Source organism: Bos mutus, chromosome 8 (genome assembly GCF_027580195.1).
Source record: "Bos mutus isolate GX-2022 chromosome 8, NWIPB_WYAK_1.1, whole genome shotgun sequence".
NCBI lineage: Eukaryota > Metazoa > Chordata > Mammalia > Artiodactyla > Bovidae > Bos > Bos mutus.
In genome coordinates, this window is record NC_091624.1 from 28,301,099 (window position 1) to 28,327,979 (window position 26,881).

At 50.2% G+C, this 26,881-nt stretch overlaps 1 protein-coding gene across 2 annotated transcripts; it reads right to left on the minus strand.

Moving 5' to 3' along the window:
* Nucleotides 1–7,122: 7,122 nt before the first annotated feature.
* Nucleotides 7,123–26,879, minus strand: SUSD3 (sushi domain containing 3). Of its 2 annotated transcripts, none has more exons than XM_014480153.2 (5): nt 26,724–26,879; nt 14,051–14,239; nt 12,159–12,306; nt 11,336–11,488; nt 7,123–7,801 (listed from the first exon to the last, which is right to left on the minus strand). In XM_014480153.2, the coding sequence occupies exons 1-5, from the start codon at nt 26,809–26,811 to the stop codon at nt 7,609–7,611; spliced, it is 771 nt and encodes a 256-aa protein (XP_014335639.2). In that variant the 5' UTR covers nt 26,812–26,879; the 3' UTR covers nt 7,123–7,608. The 2 variants fall into 2 exon arrangements, with proteins under 2 accessions (XP_014335639.2, XP_070231365.1); XM_070375264.1 differs by lacking the exon at nt 26,724–26,879 and adding an exon at nt 24,316–24,463.
* Nucleotides 26,880–26,881: the final 2 nt, after the last annotated feature.

The window sequence follows — 26,881 nt, forward strand, 5'->3', positions numbered from 1 at the left end:
TCAGCCTTGTTTATGGTCCAACTCTAACAGGACTACTAGAAAAACTATAGCTTTGGTAGCTCAGTGGATAAAGAATCTGCCTGCAGTGCAGGAGACCCGAGTTCAATCCCTAGCTAGGGAAGATCCCCTGGAGAAGAAAATAGTAACCCACTCCAATATTCTTGCCTGGAAAATCCCATGGACAGAGGAGTCTGATGGGCTACAGTCCATGGGGTTGCAAGAGTTGGACATGATTTAGCAACTAAACCACCAATACAGACCTTTGTCAGCAAAGTGATATTTCTGCTTTTTAATATGCTGTCTAGGTTTGTCATAGCTTTTCTTCCAGGGAGCAAGCATCTTTTAATTTCATGACTGCAGTCACCATCCACAGTAATTTTGGAGCCCAAGAAAATAAAATCTGCTACTGTTTTCATTCCCCCCCCCCCCATTTATTTGCCATGAAGTGATAGGACCAGATGCCATGATCTTAGTTTTTTGAATGTTGAGTTTCAAGCCAGCTTTCTCACTTCTCTTCTTTCACCTTCATCAAGAAGTTCTTTAGTTCCTCCTCACTTTCTGCCATTAGGGTGATATCATCTGCGTATCTGAGATTGTTGATATTTCTCCCACCAATCTTGATTCCAGCTTGTGATTCATCCAGCCCAGCATTTCACATGATGTACTCTGCATAGAAGTTAAATAAGCCAGGGTGACAATATACAGCCTTGATGTACTCCTTTCCCAATTCTGAACCAGCCCATTGTTCCATGTCTGGTTCTAACTGTTGCCTCTTGACCTGCATACAGGTTTCTCAGGAGGCAGGTAAGGTGGTCTGGTATTCTTATCTTTTGAAGAATTCTCCACAGTTTGTTGTGATCCACACAATCAAAGGCTGTTGTTAGAGATGGTTAAATCAATATATAGGACAGTCCTTCCTAGGCTTTGTTCTCCTCTGGCCAATTATTTCACCTCTTTTACCATATCTGACCTTTCTTAGAACCCTCCCTGTTATGCACGCACATCTTTTTGCCAAGATGGATTCTAGCGCAAAGGCTAAAGGAACGTTTGACAACACCTACTGTGGGATAATGCCCCTTTTCCTTTAACTCCCAAGGACCTTCCATGTGCACATTCATTCAGGGAGGTTTCCTTGACCTTATGTGGTCATCTTATCTTTTAGCAGAGCCCAGCTCTTGCCATTAACTTTGTCTTCTGGAGAAGGGAAAGCAACCCACTCCGTGTATTCTTGCCTGGAGAATTCCATAGACCAAGGAGCTTGGCAGGCTACAGTCCATGGGGTTGCAAACAGTCAGTCATGACTGGGCTACTAACACTTTCACTAGAGTTTCTAGGGCAAACAAAGCTCTAATTTGTTCCATTTGACAAACTCCAGCTGCTCAGCCCGGAGACCCATCTATCTCCTACTTCAAAATAAGCTAGTCACAAAAGGATAAATAATGTGTGATTAAACTTATGTGGCGTCCCTAAAGCAGAGACATTACTTTGCCAACAAAGGTCCATCTAGTCAAGACTATGGTTTTTCCAGTAGTCATGTATGGATGTGAGAGTTGGACTATAAAGAAAGCTGAGCACTGAAGAATTGATGCTTTTGAACTGTGGTGTTGGGGAAGACTCTTGAGAGTCCCTTGGACTGCAAGGAGATCCAACCAGTCCATCCTAAAGGAAATCAGTCCTGGGTGTGCACTGGAGGGACTGATGTTGAAGCTGAAACTCCAATACTTTGGGACCTGATGTGGAGAGTTGACTCATTGGAAAAGACCCTGATGCTGGGAAAGATTGAGGGCAGGAGGAGAAGGGGATGACAGAGGATGAGAAGTTGGATGGCATCACCGACACAATGGACATGGGTTTGGGTGGACCCTGGGAGGTGGTGATGGACAGGGAGGCCTGGTGTGCTACGGTTCATGGGTTCGCAAAGAGTCGGACACGACTGAGTGACTGAACTGAACTGAACTGAGAGTAGTCAAATTCATAAAGACATAGAGGAGAATTGTGGGTGCCAGAGGTTGAGGGAGGTGAAGGGGGAGTCAGTGTTTAACAGGGACAGAGTTTCTGCTTGGGAAGACAAAGAGTTCTGGGTATGGATGGTGTTGACAGCAGCACAACGTGAATGTGCTTAATGCTACTGAACTTTACACTTAGAAATGGTTTAGACAGTGAATTTTATGTGATGTAGCGTTTACCACAATTAAAATTTTAAAAAGCAAAGTAACCCTCCGGTTATGGGAACTGACCCTGGGGGCGGGCGATGGGGCTTGAATGGAGGAAGGGAGACCAAGCGGTGACCAGGAGGGTGCTACTGTGATGGTCCAGGTGAGAGGGGAGGAGGCTGGAGCCAGGGTAGTGGGTGTGGAGGTAGGGAGATGGGGTATGTTCCAGTCAAAATTTGAGGTTGAAGCAAAAGGACTGCTGTAGGATTGGATATGGGGTCTGAGAGAAAGTGGGGCCAGGGTTTTTGGCCTGGGGAAGGGGATGGAGAGAGGTAGAAGGGACAGTTCCTTGGCGCACTGAGTTCAAGAAGTGTGAGCATATCTAAATGTCAGGATGATCTCGGCCATGTAGCAGTGAACGGTGGCTCGAAGTGAGATCTGAGTTCCATGCCCAGGAATTGAACCTGGGTAGTCTGGATGACCACTGGAAAAACCATAGCCTTGACTAGACGGACCTTTGTTGGCAAAGTAATGTCTCTGCTTTTTAATATGCTGTCTAGGTTGGTCATAACTTTCCTTCCAAGTAGTAAGGTCTGTCTAGTCAAGGCTATGGTTTTTTCCAGTGGTCATGTATGGATGTGAGAGTTGGACTGTAAAGAAAGCTGAGCACCAAAGAATTGATGCTTTTGAACTGTGGTGTTGGAGAAGACTCTTGAGAGTCCCTTGGACTGCAAGGAGATCCAACCAGTCCATCCTAAAGGAGATCAGTCCTGGGTGTCCACTGGAAACTGATGTTGAAGCTGAAACTCCAATACTTTGGGATCTGATGCGGAGAGCTGACTCATTGGAAAAGACCCTGATGCTGGGAAAGATTGAGGGCAGGAGGAGAAGGGAATGACAGAGGATGGGATGGTTGGATGGCATCCAACCGACACAATGGACATGGGTTTGGGTGAACTCCGGAAGGTGGTGATGGACAGGGAGGCCTGGTGTGCTGCGGTTCATGGGGTCACAAAGAGTCGGACACGACTGAGCGATTGAACTCAACTGAACTGAGTCTGGATGAAAACCAGGAATCCTAGCCAGCAGACCAGCTAGGGCTAGAGGCTAGAAGCTATTTTTCCTTGGATCTTTGCCCCCAGTGAAAACTGCATTTCTCACTGAAGCAAGAATTGTAAATGCAGATAAAAAGTTTATTTAGAGACATAGCACAACAACAAGTGGGAGAGCACGTAGAGATACTGTTTAGTTAAAATAGAAGCAAGTGAGAGAAAGTGTGTGGGCATTCCCCCTAGTGAGGAGGAGCACAGAGAAGAGGTGGTTAAGTCATTTATATAGGACGGTTCTTCCAGCATTTTGTTTACCAATTATCTGGTTTCTTTTTCCACACCTGACCAATCCTAGGACCCTCCCCAAGATGTATGTGCAACTTTTTTTCCAAGATGGGTTCCAGCCCAGCGGTCTATGTGATCCACATATTAGCATCACATATTATGGGGTGATGCCCCTCCTTTTGACCCCAAGGAGCCTTTCTGCATGTGAAATGTCTCCTTTGCCCCAAGGATGGGAAATACATGATGTCCTCATCTTTTAAGAGGGTTTAGTCCCACTGTCCCTGCCATAAAAATGCCCAGTGTCTGGTTATTTACTCTATTCCTGTGCTGGTTTTTATATTGAGGTATAAATCTCAAAATATAGGCAGGAACCCAGTCATAAATATGTTGTCCTGGAGCCCATTCGTCTCTTGCTTTAGCAAATGTAAACAGGGGGCTGGTTATGAATATTCTACCTGGAACTCATCTTATTCTCACCCCAGGAGGTGTGAATAGGAGGCCAGTTATAAATACCTATCCTGGAGCGCATCTACCTCTTGCCTCAGGACTGCCTGGCAATAGTCTGGGCCCAGGCCGTAGGAAACCAACAGCCCCCACTTCCCACTTCTGGGACATCTACCCTTGAATCCCAGCCCCCACCCCTAAAGAATACTCAGGCCATGTGTGGTGTTTCCTCCCAGAGTCCCAGCTGAGGTCCCTGACAACTAGTGTCAACTAAACTGTGAGTGATCACCTTCAGGAGATCTCAGCCCTGGACTCTGCTACCTGCAGCAGTGGGGGAGGCACGCCAGCAAGAACCCACAGTGCTAGGACAGATGACAAGTCAGCGGCTGCGGTCTACAGCCACCGAGTTTGGGGATGACTCACTACCCAGCAGTGCATAAATGTGACACACAGCTAACCAAATTGTTGAGGAATCAACATGAGGCACAGTTTTGTTTTTTCCCCAACTGCTGTGCCCCAACTGCTGGGGAATGAAGTCTCCCTTGGGTCATCATAGTCTGATTCTTCACAGCTACTTCTGGTGACAAGAATGGTACTGCTCCAGTATTTAGGGCTGGCTGGTGTTTCTCTGATAAAGTTCCTGTCACAGCAACTGAAAACCATGGATCTTGGCACCAAATGTTAAAGAGCTGATGCAGGATGACACGGTAGCCCTGGTGGGACTCTTGCTGTACCTCTTCCCTCTTCTTCTGCACACCCAGGAGAGTCACCCTGCTGGCCCGAGGTCAGTCTGGTCGACGTGTCCTACACAGAAGTGGGGCGTGTCCCCTCCAGTGCTGGTGAAAGAGGCTCTACCATCCCTTCTCGTTCCTGCAGATTGTGGAGGTGACAGTCGGAAAGGGGTGCTCCACGAGGTGAGGGCCCTACAACTCCACTGAGCACAGCCCCTGCTGATTGACCTGGACACACAATCTGAGCAAGGAGTAAGTGATGTTGTTTGAGCCCCTGAGACTTAGGGGGTTGTTATGAACTGAGTGTTTTTTCCCTTCAATCCATATACTGAAGCCCTAATTCCCACTGTGGCTATGTATCACAGGTGGGCCTTGAAGGAGGCACTTAGGGTAAAACAGGGTCGGAACGGTGTGGTTCTGACCCCATAGGATGAGTGTTCTAAGAAGAGACATCAGAAAGTACTCTCTCCCTCTCTCTGGACACACTCCAAGGCTACGTGAGGACATAGCAAGAATGGGGCCACCTGCAAGCCACTGAGAGAGCCCTCAACAGAAAACAAATCAGCCAGCACTTAGTTCTCACCTCCAAGACCATGTGATATAAATCTCTATTTTTTAAATTGCCCATTCTCTGGTAATTGTTAGAGCTGCCTGAGCTGACTGAATCAGGGGCTGTCAGTTTCAGCACCATAGTCTCGCCCATCCTGATATAAAAAGTGGCTGTTTCTTGAGCCAAGAAGGCAAGTGTGGCCATGTGGCATGTAAGGGCAGTGTTGCAGGCAGAGGGGACAGCAGGTACTAAGGCCTGTCCATGGAGGGTAAGCCTGGTAAGCAAGAAAAGGTGTTCTCACTCCTTTCTTCCTTTTAGGGGAGATTTGGAGCTGGCTCCCCCTTCCGCTTCTCCTCTGGTGCTGAGTGAAGCGCTCTGCTCTAAAATGCCTGTGAAAGAATGTTGCTCTCTTCCTGCTCCTTGGCAAGCTCGTCTCCCAATCCAGCTGAGACCGCTGGCCACAGGGTAGACGGGTCAGGGCCCAGCGAGCTGCACCACTAAGGCCTCATGCCCCTCTAGCTCTCCTGAGCAATGACTCTGATGTCCAGCCAGCACTCTCTCCAGCTGGGCACCACGTTGCTTCCCTCCCACCCCTGCAGTACCCTGTGGCCATCTGGATACCTGTTCCTGTAACTCTCAGCTGTTGGGTGCTGGAGCAGGGTGGCGCCATCCTCTTGGCTCCACTTCACCTCATCCCTCCTGTCCTCTGCTCCAGTAGCCCAGGGTTCAGGGACAAAGCACCCACTTCCTGTTGAAGGCACTCCCTCAAACCCTCATGGCAGCTTCTCACCACCTCACTCTGATACGGACATGGAGAGGGCCTGGTGGAGTTAGCATTTGTGACCGAACTCGGAGCCTTGCACAGAGCTGCTGAAGCCCTCCATGAGGGGCCTGTGGTTTCAGACAGCATCCATATGCCCTGACACGCACTCCGCAGGATCAGGGTGGACCCTCCACCACTGCCTGGCCCCACAAAGTTGAGCCCACAGGACCCTTGGAGGCACACAGCCGAGGGCGGCTACTTGCCCCTCCCAGAAAAGCTGGAGAGGGCCTGAGTCTACCAGGGACCCCCACAGCATGAATGCTGCACTATCTGGTTGAGGGCTGGGTCTGGGCTTGCCCCCCAGTGGCCCCTGCATGACCTTTCCCTCACTGGAGAACCACACACACCTTCAGGCCTCAGAATTCTTCATTGGAACCCACTGGATGGAATAGCATCCCAGACCAGAAAGGATGTTGGCACCAATGTAGCAGCTGAAAATGTGGAACCACCCAACTGCCCCTGCTGGAGGCTTTCCACATGAATCAGGACAGATGGACTGCCCCGTGTAACCTGTATCAAGATGTATTTGTTAGTGACGGAAACCATGACAAACGTGGCTTCAGGGTAGCACAGGCTCTTTCAGGACCACCAGCTCTTCGTCAGGCTCTTCTCCTTACAGCCTAAGAGTGACTGCAGGGCCTCCAGGAAGCAGGAAAGTTCAGAGAGCAAACACCAATGAGGTTCCTCAATGGCCAGACAGATCACACCCCAAATCTCAGAAGGCTGGAAGTCAGATTTCAACTGGTTCAGGAGAGAAGTGGAGTCCAAGTACCTCCCGTCATTGAATGAAACACAGAAGTGACCGAGGATGATTTCGGAGGCCCTGAAAGGTAAGGTTTGCACTTGGGACTCGCATTGTGGAAACCAGCTGCCATGATGTGAGGAGGCCTGGCCACTCGAGGTGGTCACCACTTCACGGGTCTCTGCTGACTCCTGGCAGCAACCCAGCTGACCACAAGCACATGGAGGAGGCGCTGTGAGCACTGGCCAGCCCAGCCCAGCAGTCCTGGAATCCCAAGCTGTAATAATGAGAAACTACGGTTTTATGCTGCTACACTTGAGGCTCTGTTACACAGGGATTGAAAACTGAGACAGTAATTCTTACCTTTATTGTTTTTCAAAGAATTGTTTATTTCATACCCCTTGCCACAACTTTACAGATAATGGATGCAGCATCCCAGCTGGGTCTCTGCTTGTAGGTACAAGGCAGCCAGCTGTAACTGTTGAGGAGTCTGCTGCCATCTCCTCCACTCTGCTATGCAAAACTAGACGTGCCTAAAATGTCCTCCAGTCTCTTCAAAGGGGCCTCACTAGATGGAGGCTGCAGCTGGTTTTGTGAACCTCAGTGGTGGTTTTAAGGAGCCCTGTCTATAAAAACAACTATGGCTGGGCTCCCCTGGGACAGGTCACCCCGTGAAAGGGTCCCCAACTCAATGCCCTGAGGGATCTCTAAGCCCGGAAGCTGATTTCACTGACCAATCTTGAGCTGGACACATGTCGAGATGCAGGTGTCAGCTGGTAGGGTCGTCCTGGCCTTCCCACTGTGGAGGGCAGGCTCTGGCCTCCGCTTTGGTCACCCTGGGACATAGGCTGCAGGCTGTCTGAGCATCACAGTTGGCCTGGAGGGAGGCAGAATCTGCCCTGGGTTTGCTGTATGCACCATCACCTGGGAGCAGGGTGAGCTGGTGGGGCCGCTAGCAGTCCAGAAGTCCTTGTCCATGCCTCGGGCCATGCTGGCTAGCTCTCTGGTACCCTCGCCAAGGTCTCTGCAGGAAGAGAAAGTGTGAGCTTGGGGGAAGAGTGAGGACTCCATTTAACTCCAACTTTGCCCCCATGCTGGGTACCCGGGCCCTGGTCTGCAATGGGTCTGGGAGAGATTGCTGCCCCAAGGCGAGGGCCCGTTTCCTCTTGCCTTGCACCCAGGGAAGCCCCTCCATAGGTGCCTCTCCCTGAGCCTCAAGTCCCTCCTTCATACAAGAAGGATGATTCAAGGAGCAGCACACCCACCTTCCTGGGGCTTTCTAGAAGAAGAAAGCTTATTCAGAGTGAGTGTAAACTATGTGGAAACAGCATGCCCTAGGCAGAGAAGGGACACTGGGGCCCCAGGAACATTCTGGAGGACACCCTTGCTCTTGCCAGGCTCTCCTCTGGCACTCTGGGGCCAGATCTCCTACCTTCTAGATCTTCAGTTCCCTTGTGGCCTCCTCTAGCCCCCAAGCCACAAACCCACCCATTTTCCAAGCTGAGCAAACCCTGGCCCCCACCTTTGTCCACCTGGTCCTGCTCCTACCCACTTATACTGGATTCTACTGCCTGAGGCTGCCTGGCTACTTCTTCCCCTTAAGATGCTCTCTCTTTCCTTCTCTCCAATACAGTCTCTCCCCATCTATTCACCTCAGGCAGCACTTCTTCCAGGAAACTTTCCCAGATTTCTGTTCCCACCCACATCTAGTCCTCAGGAAAGCTCTAGGAAGTACTAGGAATTACATTATCTGTTGGTTCAATGAATACGTGAGTGAATAAATTAATTAATTAGCAGAAAGGAATATCAGCTTAGTAAGCAAGTTCATTGACTTTGGAGCTGACTTCAAACCTAGCTTCATGCTTAGCAGTTGTGTTTTTCTGGACACGTTTCTCAAAATGGGATAGAAAAATAGTTCCTACTCCTATGGTTAGAACAAGTAATGTTTGGAAAAGCTCAGAACAGTGCCTGGCACAATGTGAGTGCTGGGAAGCATTTATGAAAGAAAAGTAAGGTCGAGGGGCAAACCTCACCTTACTAAAGACAATTTCACCACCAATCAGTGGGAGAACTGGGGCATCTTGCCTAGGATGGTACATCCTGAAATGCAGCAATTCCCTCCCCTATCCCACTGGGGCTCTTCCCAACTGAGACACCAGAAAGTGTGTCACAGGTCTATAATGGGGAGAGGGTGTCACAGGGCAGGGGGCAATGGAGAAGCTCCAAAACCTGCCAAGGAAATATGACTGTATGAAAAGGGTATGCACTACCAACATATCCTGCACATAATCTGAAAATAACTAAAATAAAAAGGAAAGTACTTGCAGCTGGCTGATGGGTAAGGATCTCTTCTACAATGTACACGAAGCTTCCAGTATTGATGAGAAAAAACATCAGGCAATTCAGCAGAGCAAACCAAAAATGACTAAAACCAGCAATGCAACTGGTAAGCAAAGGCAGGAGAAAATGCTCTTTCTCAATGTTAATCAAATAAATGCTGATGAAAACCACCGATGTAACTCACACGTGCTAAGGAAGTGATGGAAAACAAATCATTAATGTTTGGCAATGGTTAGCTGTAAAAATGGCTCAACTGGCACTGGGTTCCTGGAGAAAGAATTTGGTAATAAAAATATTCAGACTTATTTGACCTAAACAATCTGTTCCTAGGATCGCCCTAAAATGCCATCTCAAAGAAAAACAGCTCTAAGTACAGGCATTTACCTAAACCTGAGGACAGCACTTGAAGTATTTGGAGTAAAGCTCCAGGGGCCTCAGACCGCCATGGCAACACAACGTGTCAGGTCAGGTGGAAAGGCTGCAAGGTGGCATTCCTGCCATGGCCACCATGATGTAGGCCTAATGTGTGTCCGAAGTTCAAGGGAAGGAGTTAGGAAGTCAATTCCTTCCCAGAGGCCTTACCACTCCAGGAGTCAGCCAGCCCCAGCGCTTTGAGTGTGGACATGGGATCAGACAGGCCCTTGCTACTCCTGCACAGGCCACCACCTCTACCACCTCAGTTTCCTCATATGCGTACCAGGGACAAGAGAATTAACAACAATGGCTGGCACTCACTGAAACTGTACTCTGGGCCCAGTCGAGCCCACTGACTCATATCACCTCAACAGGGCCAAGAAGTGAGGCCCACCATAATCCTCACTGTACAAGGGTGGAAAATGAGGCATGAGCAGTTGTCACACAGACAGGTGTCAGGCTCAAGCAATTGGCTCCCTGGGAGGTTCCTGTGGGGATGGACTGAGGAAATGAGCAGAAGCTGACCTTGCAATGCCAGGGCAGGGCAGAGAAAGCACTCAGTGGGCCAGAACATCCTGTGTGAGAGAGGAGGTGCTGCAGCTACCGAAGCCAGCAAGCCTAGAGCCCACGCTCCACAGTAAGAGAGGCCATCACAAAGAGAAGCCTGCATACTGCAACAAAGAGTAGCCCTACTTGCTACAACTAGAGAAAGCTCCCGCGCAGCAACGAAGACCCAGCACAGCCATTAATAAATTTTTTTTTTAAAGTTTGAGAAAAGAATACCTATGAGTTCAGAGTGATAACAAAAATAACAAAACAAAATGAAAAGGAAAGGAAGGATAAGACAAAATCCATTTCATTCCTCATAGAGGGAATAACAGAATCACAATGGAATTAAAATCATTATTCCATAACCCCCAGGGCCAAAACTGATTCTGGCTGGATCATCCCTGGATGCTAAGGCCACAGGTCAGGGGTCATGGGGCAGCAGAGTGACCCTTAACAGAATCCTCTTTGTCACTTGACAACGGGCTCATCTCAGCCAAGACGGCCCAGACCTCATGCCTGCAGGGCGATAGCCCAGCCTACATCCGTGATTCACACCAGCACCACCCATGGGGCACCTGCACCAGAAATGCTTCCCAAGTGAGTCACGCAGGAACGCCAAGACAGTCCAGAATACAGTCTGTAGGAGACCGCTGGCCTTGAGTGTGCCAAGGGAAACACCACCGAAGACAAATATCCTGCCTGATTTAAGGAGCCCAGAGACCAGGAAGCCCTGGGACAGAGGGTGCTCACTCAAAGCTGGTAACAACAATGGGAGATGTTCTATCTGCAGTCCATGTTCAGCCAAGATTAGACTCCTTGAGTCAAAAAAAAGCATGTAAAAAATGTCCTTGTACTGGTTCATAAAAAGTGAGTGTGTGTTTTGAAAGGGAGACAAGGAGAGACAGAAACGGAGAGACAGAGGAGCAGGGAGAGAGACGGGAGGACAGAGCAAACTGACAGGGCACTGTGGGTCCTGGTGAAGGGTAATACTCATTTCCAGAAGCTTCCTTCTCTGGACAAGGGGTGACAAGACATGGAGTGGAGGGCAGCTCCAGGTCCTAGGGTACAGGGTCAGGCACAGGTTGCAGAAGGACCATCAGCTTGTCCTACAGATGGGAGCTGGGGCCTTGGTGGGCCTGGACTCACAGCATGCGCAGACCGTGAGTGCCCTTGGTGTCCAGGTTCGCTGGCCAAGCCAGGCACTCCCCTGCCCTTATCACTGCCCCACCGCCCTCCTTGCCCTGCCCGTGCCCACGTGGTGAAGCTGTGATTGTCGTGCACTTGGACAGGCTGGATCCTGGACACTCCACTGATGCTGCTGTCACTGTTGAGGCCCTTAAGGCCGAGGTAGGGAGCCTGTACCGTCTCCAAATCCTCGCTTCTCAGCTGGAGCCACAGTTGGTTTGCCCTGGGGAGAGATGGGGGAAAGACAGTCAGGTGTGAGCGTGTCCAGGACACTACCTGCAAGCCTCTGCAAGACCAAGAGTGAGTATTTTAGGGCTGTACCGTTCTGCTGCTGTAGGGAGAAGGCAGTCGTGGATGATGAGTAAGTGCCAGAGAAACTACTTACAAAGACAGGTGGTGGAAAGTTCTTGCAAAGAATCAAGCCAGTGATGGCACAACACTGTGAATATAACTAATGCCCCCGAATTGTGCACTGAAAGATGGCTCGCATGGTAACTTTTATTATGTTGTAAATATTTTACCACTGTTTAAAAAAAAAATACCCGCCCCCACCCGCCACACACACACACAAAAACAGGATAAATTTCTGTGAAGAAAAGTAGAGGTGAGCCAGACTCCACCTGCAGGCCCTAGTTAACCATCGTGTGGTCAGCCCTGCACGTCCACACACAGCAGAGCACACGCTGGGCGTGTGCACAGTCTGCAGAAGGAGAAAATCCCGCGTGTACCTGTCACCTGTCTTACAAAAGACCAAACAAGTGAGCCATGCGCCCTGCACAGCCTAGATGTTCTGTGAGCGGCAAGACGCCAGGATCCCAGCAGCCCCACTCCCTGACACCCCAGGGGTCCCGCCGTGACTAGCAAGTGCCCGCAGCAGTGACAGGTCACTGTACCTGTCAGATCGCCGCTGCTCACTCCTCTTCAAACACTTCACGAAGCAGCAGGTGAGGAAGGCCATGGACATGAGCATGATGATGGCGCAGCTGATGATTGAGGAGATCACGGCCACCTTGAAGCCAAAGGTTTCGTAGGGGGGCACAGCTGTGAGGGAGACAAGACCAGCTCTTGGGCCCAGCCTGCCCTCAGGGAGCCCTGTTCCATGGGGAAGCCAGGGAGGTACTGACAGATGAGGTGAAGGTCTGTGAACACTGTTGTAGGGGTAGGGCTACCAGGTAAGACTGCCCCCGAGAAGCGGGCATTTGAGCAAGGTTTCGGTGAGTGTGTAAGTTTTTGGTGGCATGCTGGGGGAAGCTCTGACAGGGAATTCAGTGATGGTCTCTTTGGCTCCATCCCCTGTAGACTGGACTCCTGAGACCAGAGAACAGTATACAACACATGGTCTATTTTCACAATGCCTCAAGCTGGGAAAACCCTTTGGGGGCCTATGTGCCTTCTTAGGTCACTTTCTAGGAAGGTGTGGAAAAAAGGAAAACACCAATGGTGGCTCAGATGGTAAAGCGTCTGCCTACAATGTGGGAGACGCAGGTTCAATCCCTGGGTTTGGAAGATCCTCTGGAGAAGGAAATGGCAACCCACTCCAGTACTCTTGCCTGGAAAATCCCATGGACAGAGGAGCCTGGTAGGCTACAGTCCATGGGGTCACAAAGAGTTGGACACGACTGAGCGACTTCACTTTCAGTGTTTGGGGTCAAAGGGCCTTTGGCATGTTATCAGCTATGTGCCAAGTACTAGTTCTATCAGGTTCTAAAGGATGTTCTCGAAATTGAGGCCCAGAATCCTAATTTGAACAACACTGCATATTTTCCCATGTAGTAGATATAGACCACACTTTCCATTTCCTAGTCCCTCTGCCCTAACTGGACACTGACCGTCCTGACCGAAGACTACATTTCACAGCTTCCCTTCACATGACCCATTCTGGACAGTGGTGAACAGTGGGGCAGGGGTGTGGGACAACTTCTAAGAGCCTTTCTTGCCCTGCAACTAATCCTGTAACAACTACATGGATCACGCAGTTGAAGTCATGCCCAACAGAGCCACAGTATGGGAAGGGCCTGGGTCCCCACCATGGGGCACCATACAAGCCTTGGACTGCCCACCTGAGGACCAGAGGCAAGAAAAACCTCTCATAATCCCCCATTACTTTGGTAACCCTCATTATCTTGGGTTTTCTATCTCTTGTTGGAGTCTAATCCTAAGAGACACTCTCCTTCTCAGAGATTCCACCACCACATGAGTATTTTAAAGGCTCTGAGAAGTCCTGCTGCCTGTTAACCCAGTCTTTTCTGAATTATATTGACTACAGAGCCCTTTTCAATGCACAACACAATTAACACAACATATGTAGCCTCACTTTGGAAAATGCTGTGCTAGCTATTATTCCTCAACACCCTGTATAGCAAATACAGAAAACCATCTCCTCCTCCAGATTGAGCCCTACGGCCAGGCAATCCCATTCCCCAGTCCTAGAATTCTTGGCACATGGAATATCCTATTAAGGTTTCCTGTATCTGTGCATGAAATAACACATGAATGAATGCAGTTTTCTGCTTAACAGATAAAGTGCTAGCTCAGATGCATGAGTCACCTCTTGGAAATGACAGGCTAAGTCAGTGGCAGCGCTAGAATCTGAAGCAGCTACTAGAACTTGAGTCTACACTGCAGACATGGAGCCCCAAGGGACCACCAGCCTTGGGAACAGGACCTTACACAGACACCCATGGAACCTTCTCTGTGGACACCCATGCCACCCATGTGACAAAATCAGCACTCCCCCCAGGGGGCACTGCTGAGTTGGGGGCAGCTCAGGCAGAATGGGCCTCACTCTTGCACATGGGGGTCCCTGAAGACCACTCAGCGATGTTCCCCTTCCAGGCACAGGTGAGGAGGCCAGACCCCACCATCTGGTGGCCTGAGGGGCAGTGGAACATGATGACAGTCCCCACAGAAGTGCCGTCCCCACGAAGTACTTGGAAGGTGCCCTGCAGGGGCTGCTGCACTTGCACACACATGCCTAGGAGAGAAGAGAGGGGAGACAACGTGAGACCCCACCCTTGGGGCAGGGGCGTGGTGGGAGACTTCACCTGACCCAACGACCATACATGCTTTGGAGAAGGTCACACAGTCACCCAGACAAGGGACAGTGGCATCCACGTGGCCAAAGTGTAATCCCTACATTAAGTGGAATCTAGAGGTGCTGAAGACCATGGTGTTGATAAAAGAAACACACATCTAAAGACAATAAAAGCAAAAGGACAACTGTTATGCAAGTGCAGCTCAAAAGGCAGAATTAAGGGGGGGAAAAAGGAAGGAGAGAGACTGACAGATGTGATTTCATGAAAAGTAAAAAACACAAACTTTTGTCCTTCCCTAATAACTGAAAACCCCTTCATGGATCACAACCTTGTTGTGGAGAAGGGGCTTGCATAACTCAGTGAAGCTATGAGCCAGGCCGTGCAGGCCTACCTCAGACAGACAGGTCATAGTGAAGGGTTCTGACAAAAGTGGTTCACTAGAGGAGGAAAAAGCAAGCCGCAGTAGCATAGCGGGTAGAGTCAGGCAGGCAGGGAGGTAGGCAGGCAGGTCCGTAGGTCAGGAGTTTGAATCTCAGGCAGGGTCAGGAGCATAGGGTTAGGGTTAGGAGGTAGGGGCTAGGGCTAGGGGTAGGATAGGGACCCCCTAGCGGTAGGGGATAGGAACACAGAGGATGAGATGGCTGGATGGCATCACTGACTCGATGGACGTGAGTCTGGGTGAACTCTGGGAGTTGGTGATGGACAGGGCGGTCTGGCGTGCTGCGATTCATGGGGTCGCAAAGAGTCGGACACGACTGAGCGACTGAACTGAAACTGAACTGGAGGAGGAAATGGCAAACCACTCGGGTAGTCTTGCCACAAGAACCCCAAGAACAGTATGAAAAGGCAAAAAGGTATGACACCAGAGGATGAGCCCCCAAGGCTAGAAGGCGACCAATATGCTACCGGGGAAAAGCGGAGGATAATTACTAAAAACTCCAGAAAGAATGAAGAGGCTGGGCCAAAGCAGAAATGCTGCTCAGCTGTGGATACATCTGGTGGTGAAAGTCCAATGCTGTAAAGAACAATATTGCATAGCTGATCACTGAAGAATTGATGCTTCTGAATTGTGGTGCTGGAGAAGACTCTTGAGAGTCCCTTGGTTTGCAAGGAGATCAAACCACTCAGTCCTAAAGGAAATCAACCCTGAATATTCATCAGAAGGACTGATGCTGAAGCTCCAATAATTGGCCACCTGACGCAGAGAGTCAACTCGTTGGCAAAGACTCTGATGTTTGGAATTGCTGAAGGCAAAAGGAAAAGGAGATGGATCAGATGGTTAGATGCCATCACTGATTCAATAGACAAGAATTTGAGCAAACTCTGGGAGAAGGACAGGGGAGCCTAATGTGCTGCAGTCCACGGGGTCACAAAGCACTGAACACGACTTAGCAACTGAACAGCAACAATAACTGAAAAGCAAATTCAGATGAAGAAATTAGGAAAAGATATTTGGAAAACACAGGACGAAAGTTCAACACCCGTAATTTACAAAGAGATCTTAACACATCAGTAAAAGCTGAACATCCAAGTAAAACAGAATGAGCTGATGTGTGAACAAGCTACTCAAAGAAACAAGTAGCTCACAGACATGAGAAAATGCTTGCCTTCATAGTAACTGTGCGTGCTAAGTCACTTCCGTGGCATCCGACTCTTTGTGACCCTACGGACTGTAGCCCGCTAGGCTTCTTTGTCCATGGGATCCTCCAGGCAAGAATACTGGAGTGGGTTGCCATGCCCTTCTCCAGCGGGGCTTCCTGACCCAGGGATAGAACCCAAGTCCCTTGTGTCTCCTGCATTGGCGGGTTCTTTGCCACTAGCACCACCTGGGAAGCCCTCAGAGTAACTGAAGAAACACTAACTCAAATGAGAGCTAATCTGTCACTCCTCCACCTGCAAAACGTAAAAACAAACAAACAAAAACCACATGTGAACTTAGCAAGGGCCTGGGAACAACTCCTCTCTGACTTGCTGATGGCGGTGCAGACCCAAATCTTTCTGGACAGAGTCTGGTAAAGCGTATTAAGACCGTTATGCTTGTATATAAATCTGAGAATTTAGCCAAAGTAAGTACTTATGATATGCTGCCAGGATTTCTATAACAAGATATTTGTCTGCACCCACATCTCCAACTGTGGGCATTAGTGCAGTTAATCAGAGTATATCTGACATGAGTGCCAGCAATGATATCCTCAAGTGTTACAATGATGTCCTTATATAAGGACATATACAGAATTTACTCTGCGCTGTTCTAAATGCTTTACATGTATTAACTCATCAATCCACAAAATACCTCCCCATTTGACAGGGGAGCAAACCGAGGCACAGAGCGGTTTAACCATTTCCTGAAGTAGCACAGCTCGTATGCTGTAGGCAGAGATTCTGAAGCACACAAGGAGGCTCTGGGCACCCTCTCAATATACACGTGTGACAGACACATCACGGGTCCTTTGTGCTGGCTTCCCTCGCTTAGCACGAGAGGCGGCGTGCTGCGTGTGTTGCCAAGCTGTCCGTATTCACGGTGGAGCAGAGCCCCACTGTGGAGAAGGCGATGGTACCCCACTCCAGTACTCTTGCCTGGCAAATCCTATGGACGGAGGAGCCTGGTGGGCTGCAGTCCATGGGGTCACTAGAGTCGGACACGACTGAGCGACTTCACTTTCATGCATTGGAGAAGGAAATGGCAACCCACTCCAGTGTTCTTGCCTGGAGAATCCCAGGGACGGGGGAGCCTGGTGGGCTGCCGTCTATGGGGTTGCGCAGAGTTGGACACGACTGAAGCGACTTAGCAGCAGCAGCAGCAGAGCCCCTCTGTGTGGATGCCCTGCGTGCTTCCCTGTCCTGCTGACAGATGGATGTGTGTGTTGCTTCTGGCCTTCAAGAAGATGGAACGAAGCGGCTACCGATGTTCTGGAGCATGCCTCCTCCTTCCCGAGTGCAAGAGGCTCTTCCTTCTGCTTTTCTGGAACTTTCTGATTGTACTTCTGGTGTATAAAGTGGTTAGCCTCAGACAAAAGGGAGACTGGTTGAGCTGGTTGTCTGGCCTGTGTCTGTGGCAACACTGACCAGAGGCAACATCCATGTTCAACTCCCTTGCTAGGTGGGAGCAAGGGTGGGGACTGGGACAGGGGTTAGCACTGCCCAGGCTGAGGACCCTGTTATTCCACACCAACCTAAGACAACGCTGCACCTGACCTCCATTGGATGCCTCCAGCTAGGACCGTGTGCTGGGCACCAGGCATAGATGTCCTAAAGCCCACTCAGCCTGCCACACCCAGTCAAGCTCCTGCCCTGGCCAACCTGCTCATCACTTGGCTCCCCTATTCTAACTATGATGTCAGCCACCAGTTCCTCTATCCTTTACTTGCTCTAGCCCTCACATTTAGAACCTACCTGGACTTCCTTTTCTCAGTCCACAACCAATTCACCAGCAAACTCTGTGAGTTCTGTTTTCAAAATACATACCCAGGACATATGTAGTAGGCTGGAGAGTCCTCCAAAATCCACACCCACGTGGAAGCAGCCCCACAGGGGGTCCACTGTGAAACGCATGGGACACTGTGTCATACAGGTTGTGGGGACAGAGCATGCCTGCGACTGCCCAAAGGGCCATGGCTGTCACTCAGAGGGGTCACAAACATGCACTCATATGCCTCGTGATAGCACCTCACATGTCTGCACACAACCAGCCCTGTCCAGAAGGGAAATCGAGGCTCAAGAAGGTCAAGCCACCTCTTGCATGAACCTGCTGGCCCTGCCCTACTTAGGGTGAGGGTGTTAACAGGGCAGTGACAGAGCCAGGCTTCAGCCTCAGGCCTGCGTTCTGCCCTCAAGGAGGCCAAGGCTGCCCAAGACCCTTGGTGTGGGGCAGCAGCACTCAGAGACGTCATTTGGGAGAGGTTGGCCAAGCTGCATTTAGTCCACCCACTAGCCCCACCCTCCCAAGAACCTGGCGGGTGCCTCATCAGGCTAAAAGGCTGGAGGGAGGAGTCTGTGCTGGGGGGTCCTTGTGGGAGTGGGGACTGACCACTGGAACAGTACAAACAACACTGGACATCTAATGGATGGTTCACTGTATTTGAGCCATATGAGAAGACCACCCACCTCACAGATGGGGAAACTGAAGCACAGCAAGGCTGGATGACATGCTGAGGGGGATGGGGTGGAAGGGTGCTAGGCCATGGCTGTCATGTAAACCACACGTCTGGGAGGATCTGGGCTTCCCTGTCTGAGATGTCCACCGTTGGTGTCACACTAACAATAGCTGATAGAAACATCTGGTCAAGAAGGACCCCAATTCTGGCCCTCATATGGCACTCAACTATCTGCAGAGAACAACAGTCATTATATCATTTTAACATGAGCAACCAAGCTTAGAGAGGTGGCTGACCCGCCCAGCACCCATAGATTGAGAGGGAACCCACAGACAGGATTGACACACAGCTTAAGATTCCGAATCAACAGCAGAACAAAGGAGTGTGGGCATTTGCAACATACATGTAAGGGAGCATCTTTCTTACATAAACAGCACTTACGCAAGACAAAAGTCACAACAGAAAAAATGGTTACATTACAAAGAAAAAAATGGAAATGGTCCCAAACTAGTGAGCAGCAATTAATTAAGAAAATTAAATAGCATCCACATTAGGAAGGAAGAAGCAAAGCTTCTCTATTAGATGGCATGATCCTATATCTAGAAAATCCCCGCTGCTGCTGCTGCTGCTGCTGCTAAGTCGCTTCAGTTGTGTCCGACTCTATGCACCCCCATAGACGGCAGCCCACCAGGCTTCCCCATCCCTGGGATTCTCCAGGCAAGAACACTGGAGTGGGTTGCCATTTCCTTCTGCTAAAAAAATCTACAGGAACTAATAAATGAGTCCATTAGGATTACAGTATACAAGATCAACACACAAAAATCCATTGTATTTCAGTACAGTGGCAATGAGCAAACTAAAAATGCAATTAGGAAAACAATTCCATTTACAAAAGCATCAAAAAGAATAAACTACTTAGGAACAAAATTTAACAAAAGAAGTTCAGGTAAAACTGAGACTAAAAAATTACAAAGCATGTTTAGAGAAATTAAATAAGACCTAAAAAAATAGAAATACATGACATACTAGGGGGTCAGAAGACTTAGTATGGTTTAAGATGGCAATGCTCCTCTGCTCACTTAACAGCTTAACCCTTATTCAGCATAACCCCAATTCAGCATAACCCTTATCAGAGTCCTAGCTGCTACCTTCACAGAAACTGACAAACTGTTCCACAATTCATAAGGAAAGGCAAAAAGACCTAGAGTAGCACAAACAGAACAATCTTGAAAAAGGAGAACAAAGTTGGAGGATTCATATTTCCTTAGTTCAAATTTTATCACAAAGCTATGGTGATGAAAACAGAGGACACTGCTATACAGACAGACACACAGGCCAATGCAAGAGTTTAAACTCAAGACATAAACTCCTATTTACAATCAGCTGATTTTCAACATGGATGCCAAGACAATTAAACGGGAAGAGAATAGTTTTTCAACAATTTGGTGCCACGAAAACAATATATACATGCAAAAGGAGAAAGTTGGACCTCTCCTTATATCATATAAAAAATTAATTTAAAATGAATCAAAGATCTCAATACAACAGATAAAAACCATAAAAACTCTTAGAAGAAAACATAAGGGTAAATCTTCCTGACTTTCCAATGGCAATGGTTTCTCAATGATTACCTAAAGACAAACAACAAAACAAATAGATAAATTGGACTTCACTAAAATGAAAAAATTTGTGCTTTATAGGATACTACCAAGAAAGTGAAAAGACAACCCTCAGAGTAGGAGAAAATATTTACAAAAGCATCTGTCTGAAAAGGGATTGCATTTAGAGTGTATAAATTATTATACTGAATTCTAAAAAGATAACCTAATTTATAAATGGGCAAAAGATATGAACAGACATTTCTCTATAAAGATATACCAGTGGCCACCAACAAGCACATGAAAAGATGCTCAACATCACTAGCTTCAGGGAAATGCAAACCAAATCCACAGGGAGGTACTTTTTCATGTATACCATGAAGAAGACACACGAAAAAAATAGCAGGTGTACCAAGAACATAAAAAACCGGAGCCCTCACAAACTGCAGCTGGGAGAGTCAATGGGGCACCACTTGACAGTTTCTCTAACAGTTCACTTCCAAATGACGCAGCGCTGCTCCTCCCAGCAATATACCCAAGGGAGAGGAAAACACATCTACATAAAGACTTGAACACAAATGTTCATTAGCAGCATTATTCATAATAGCCCAAAAGTAGAACCCACCTAAATGGTCATCAACTGGTAAACGGTGAGCTAAAACAGGGTCCACCCTTACAATGGAAGATTATCTGAAGAACTGACGTGCTACAACATGGATGAACCTTCCAAACTAGCCAGTCACAAAAAACCCACATATTGTATAATTCCATTCATATGAAATGTCTACAACAGGCAAATCTACAGAGACAGAAAGCAGATCAGTGGTTGTCTGGGGCAAAGGAGAGGGGAAGTTGGGAGGTGAAGTCTAAGGTATGCAGGGCTTCCTTTTGGGGTGATGAAAATGTCCTAAAATTGACTGTGGTGATAGTTGTACATATCCGAATGGATTAAAAGCCATCAAGTTGTACACTTTAAGTGTATAATTCAAATGTGCGAATCGTACGGCACATGAATAATACCTCAATAAAGCCTGTTAGAAAAATTCAGGGGAAATATTTATCTCAATGAAAGAAGTGTGAATTTGAAATCTAAGTTATTACTTTTGGCTGGTCTAGTTCAAAAACACCAGCCCACCAGCTTAGTGAGGCTGTGGGAAAAGGGGTGGGGCAGAGGGCACAGCCCGGAAGACCTAAGAGGCAGTCCTCCCCGCAGCAGGGCAGGCAGGTGCTTGCAGGCAGGAAGGGGTAAGCAGCCCAACTGGGAGTCCCAGGGAGGCAGGGCAAGGAGGACACAGCACCGGCTTCGAGCCCCCAGTCAGACATTTCCCGATTACCCTCACTGGCCTTGGGTCACCCAGTACCCAGTAGTACAGAGGTTCAGTACTACAGAGTACTCAGTACTGTACAGAGTAGTACAGTAGTACTCTTGATTCCAAAGTATAGGCCCTTAATTAATCATCACACTGTGTTTCCACAGGTGCCGAAGGAGAAATGAATGAACGAATGAATGTACAAATGAGTGAACAGACAACCTAACAGCTGGAAGCTGTGATCAGCACTCCTCCAGGAGAAATCTCTTTTCTTTTTCAGGATCTGTGGACTTGGGCATGTGTTGTCCTTCCAGCCAGGGAAGTGGACTGGGGTTTTGGAACTGGGCAGACATGGCAGGGCAGCCACAGGCCAGCCACATGGCCCCTTCCCCAGGGTCACCGGAAACCAACACTTCCCATTCCCCAATTTAGAGCTGCCACTTCTCCATTCTTCTGTGGCTAAGCACCTTCTTTCTCCCCAGCCCCATGAGGCCCTCAGAGAAGGGAGGGCCCTTTGGAAGGGATCAGCAGGGGTAGGAGCTTCGTGGGCACTTGTCTTCCCAGCACCTGGCGAATAAAAGGAGGAAGGGATAAACTTGTGTTTTATCCTTTAAAGATGCAACTAGAACTTTATCAAAAAAATAAGATGCTCTGAGGGAGGGACAAAGAGATGGCAAGAGACGAGATGAAGCAGACCTGGTGAAAAGTTAAGGGTAGGATAGAGCTGGCGGATATGTGGATATAAATTCTTTCCTCTGTGGTATGTTTAAAAATTTTTTTTAATGTGGGGAGAAAGCCTTAGGCATCACTGTTGAATTTATCTGACTGCCTCAAATCCCCCAGGGTGGGTGGCTGCCCATCTCTCTACCCAGAGCGCAATCCACATCCTGCACTATCAGCTCAGATGGCCCTGGCATGGGGAGTCACAGACAGAAGAAAAAGTTTCAGACACTGAGGCAGCAGGCTGGTTCTACAGACACACACATCTGGGTATAAACCACACTTAACCTGCGGGGTGACCAGGTTACCAATTCAGTCCTCAACTCACCCGTAAAGGCTGCAGTGGGCAAGACTGGGCGGGGCCTGACTGAGATGACATGCAGCCCCAACCCAGCAAGGAAACCACCACTGTCGTGGGGAAAAGGGCCCGGCTGTCAACAGCCACATCCTGTACAGCTGCTGGGTTCCGCTATGGTGACATGCCAATCCTGAGACAAGCACTGCCGCTATTTCATCACCCAAGGGGCTCACATAGCTTCAATGACAGAAGTAAGCCCTCCCCACAAGAGGCCCAAAGCCTGTCCTGCCTCCTGGAATTTCACCAAGGTGGGAGGGTGAGGGGTGATGCCATAGAAAGGGAACAGGCCTGACGTGTGGATGCCTCCAGGGTGTGTGTCAAACTGAAGACTCAAGGGAAAGGTTCAAGAGAATTCGCAGCCCAGGCCCAGTGAAAATGCCACTGCCCATTACAATGCATGTTGAGCAGCTGGGGGCAGGAGGGCCACTGAGAGACCCAGAGTGGGGGCTTTAAAAGGAGTCATGGCCTCTCTCCCCAGACCTGTGGCTTCACACTCTGCATTTGTGGCCAGCCAATACAGGTGTCTCACGCCCATCAGAGGCGGGGAGCCCCTGCTTCAAGCACAAGTGTACTGTTCAAACAGGTCCTCTTTTAAAAATGAAAATGAAAGGTCTGAGGAAATAACTCTGATAAGAAAGAGCACGGGGAAGATGAGCCTTGCCCAAGGCCCCTCCCTGCAGTGAGTACATCATGGAACCTTCCCCTACCTGAGAGGCAAGGAGCTCAACTCCAGTAATCTGAGAGACCAATCAAGCAGAGAGGCAAAGGCAGAGAAGCCAAGTGGGCCTGGTCTGCTAGGACCACCCTCTCAGCCCCAGACCCTCTCCACCAGGTCTGACCCTGCTCCACCACCTCTAGGCTTAGGTCCTAGACTTGGTCAGATTTAATTTCCCAACCTGCAAAATAGGGTGACCTGCTCTTCAGGTCAGTGATAGGAAGAGTGGGACTACCTGGTGGAGACTTTAAACCTGTGCCTGGGAGCTCAGGAATGCCCCCAGGAGGAGGCTTAATACCTCACTCTATGCCCCATCCCAAGTCCACAGTATCCAGGATACCTACACCTGCTACCCCCAGACTCAGACCCAAGTCTTCCCCAAGACCACGACACTCTGCCAAGACACCTATATCTGCCATCCCCTTACTCCAACAGAATGTCCTGCATCCCTTCTCTGGGCCTGGAAGGCTGGCAAACACTTTGGGCTGGGCCCATTTTCCAGATGAGGAAACTGAGGTCCACAAACCTGTTGAAGGCCCCAGGTACACACTGGCAGTGCCCCCCACAAGACCTTTCTACCCAACTTGTGACACACAGGCCAGATGGGGCAGGAAGGTGGCACAGCGTCAGAGGATGATGAGGGCTTCAGTCTACCCATCTTCTAAGGATATGCCAAGAAACCACCAGCTGGCTCCAGAGACATTCCAGAGACATCCCCTAACCACTGCAAACCCAGCCTCTTCTCACATTCCTCACTACACCCTCCACAGCCTGGAGACCCCCAGACGCTCTAGCTGGGCCCCCCAACAGTCCCTCCCTACAACATGGTGTTTAAGAGGCAAATCCCGCTGCCTCCATCCCCTGCTGAAAATCCTCACCGACACCCAGCTGCCCCTGTATACCTTCCTAGACCTGGTCTCCACCCCATCCCCAACTCCCAGCTGTCCTTCCCTTCCAGCCCCACTCAGCCCTGGCGCCTGGCCCTGCCCACTTGCGGCCGACTCACACACTGGATGCTGCATTCCCCCAGCCCTCCTCTGGCTGGACCCCTGCACCCCTCAATCTTTGGTGCATTTTTTTCCCCGCACCCTTTATGAACTCATCTTTTTTTCTCTATGTACAAATAAATCTCAAAGGAGAGGAAAAACAACAGAAAAAAACAAAAGGAATGGATTTGATGCACGCAAGATACAAAACAAAAGCAAACCCTATAAACTCACTGGACAGTGGAGAGGCAGATCTGCCCATCCGGTGTGCATCCAACTCCCCCGACTCACTCCCCAGCGCCAGGCAATGCTCTCTCCCACCCTCTAACACACAGTGGGTGTATGGCCTGGCCTGCACACCCTGTCCTTCCAGCCCAAGCCTCCCCCAGCCTGCCTGGCCAGTGGGGATAAGAACAATCCTTGCTTGTTAATCTTTTATCTGGAACCTTGGACATGGGACCATCCCTCTTATCCTCCTTCCTGGAGCCAACACAGCCCTCAAACCCTGACCTCATCCGCTGGGAGGTAAATAAGTTAACCTTTTATGCTGGCCATGGCTGCGGACAACAGGGACAATGGGGAGATGGGGGAAGCAGGCTCCTGGACTCGCCCACTGTGGGCCTGGGTCACTGTGGGAATGGAAAGTCACTTCCTTGTTCTGAGTCTCAGTATCCTCAAGTGGAAAGAGGAACCCACAGGAGGGATTTCTCAAAGAGAAATCAAAATGGGTGACGGGTACCGGTGCACAGGTACTCTATGGAGAGTCAACCTCCCCCCACTCCCACCCACAAGACCCCAGCATCGGGGACAGCCACATGCAGGAGGCCCACGCCCTGGCTGAGTGTACTGAAGCAGGCACAGGGTTCAAAACTACTGCAGTTCTGGTCCTTGACTCCAGTCCAGACCTGGGTCTCCCAGGCAGTCTGCTGACAGCAGGTCAGCTCACACGTGAGAAATGTACATCCTCCTCCAGCACATGACCAGGTTAATTCCAACCCAGTAAGAGCACAAGCCCCGTGCCCCCATTCCCTCCACTCTGAATCTCTCAGGGGAGAACACTGAGCTCCAGAGAGCCTCTTTCATCCAGCAGCTCTGTCTGTACCCTGATGGGAGACCAGAGCCAGGCCTCAGGGGCACAGAGGCCCTGTTTAGAGACCAACGCCCACCCACTCCCTCCAGGTTTTGGTCTTTTCGTGAAACGGGCCCATGGTGGCTGTGGGGCTGGCCTGCAGAGTGAAGCCAAGGGGACGCCCACAGAGCATGTGGAGGAGTCCGGACAACAGTGGGCCTACCACTTAGCATATGGAGAAACTGAGGCACACAGATAGTGAGACCAGATGTACCCCAAGTTGGGGGGGCTCCACCCCCAAATTCCTGGGAAAGATTCACAGGCTGGGACCCCCAGGGTAGCAGGGCTGGGGCCAGGCCTGGCAGGCTAGATAGAGGGCAAGAACTGGACTCTGAGACCCCTTTTCTCCCAGGACAGTTCTCTGAAAACAGTCTTTTGTATGTAGCCAGGGTCTCCCCCTCGCTCTCCTTGGCTGATCTTGGGCAAGTCCCTGTGCCTCACAGTGGACACTCACCTCCCCAGGCGGTGCTGCACAACTCGCACACACATTATCCTCTCTTCACACACACTGAAACACTAAATTCGGGACGGGGCATCAGGCTGCCAGAGGGAGTTAAAGAAAAACCTACCCCACCAGGCCAGGGGCAGGTCTCAGGTCTTGGCTTTCACACCACCAAGCCACACAGTCTCTGCTCAGAGACTGACTTCTCTGGGCCTGTTTTCCCATCTGAGACAGAGCCGTCATTCCTCCCAAGGTGGCAGGTGTCACTGTTTTAAGCTTGACTGGCTGCATGCCCAATGGGGTGTGTCCTGTGCCAGGCTGCTCCTCCAGGCCCGGCTTCCACCCGTACAATTCAGCGCCTGGCATGGGGCACGGTGTGCACACACCCTCAGGCTTAAGGGGGAGCGGACTGTGTGCCCTCAAGTGAGCCTCCAGGAACATCTGGGGCTCAACGTCTGGGTTTATCTGTGTTTCTAAAAGGATTAAATTTCAGACGCATTCATGGCGTAAAGCGGACATTCGAACCCCGGGCTTCGGACGCTTTCCCCACACCGAAGGCGGGCGAAAGACGAATCTCCTACAGAACAATCCAGAAATCAAACATTTACGATAACAGTCAGCCTGCCGGAGACCCCGGAGCCACACACCAGGCCCAGCTGTCGTTCTCCTCTCTCAAGCTCAGTTTCCCCGCACCTGTAAAGTGGGGCTGAGGAGCTAGCCGAGGAACAGGAGCATCTCCCCGAGGTAAGGCCGGTTTTGGTTTCCCCACGTCCGTCGCGCAGCCATCCCCCACATCACCCCGAGGCTGCCCCCACTGGGAAAGGGCGCACACCTGGGCTGGTGCGCGGCTAAACGCAGCCGCCTAGCTTCTGGGCACTCGCTGCCCGGCTTCAGCTCCGCTGGGGCGCCCGCTGGGCGGCGGGGAGGGCCGGAGGGTGTTAACCGCCGGGTGTGCACCTCCCAGCGGCAGAGTGCAACCCACCGCCCCCCGCTCCCGCCCAAGGCTGTGCACGCAGCCCCTCACTTTTCCCGTCTGTTTAATGGGCGCAGAACCTCACCCGAGGCGCTTACCTGTGCCGTTCCCGGGGGTGGGCATGGCGTTCCCCTTGCGCCCCCCGGGCCTCGCCCTGCGGCGGAGGGTCGCCGCCGCCCCGCGCATCCCCGCGCCCTCCGCGGCGCTTGGCCGGACTGCCGCGCAGGGGCCAGCGTGGGCGGGGCGGCCAGGACGC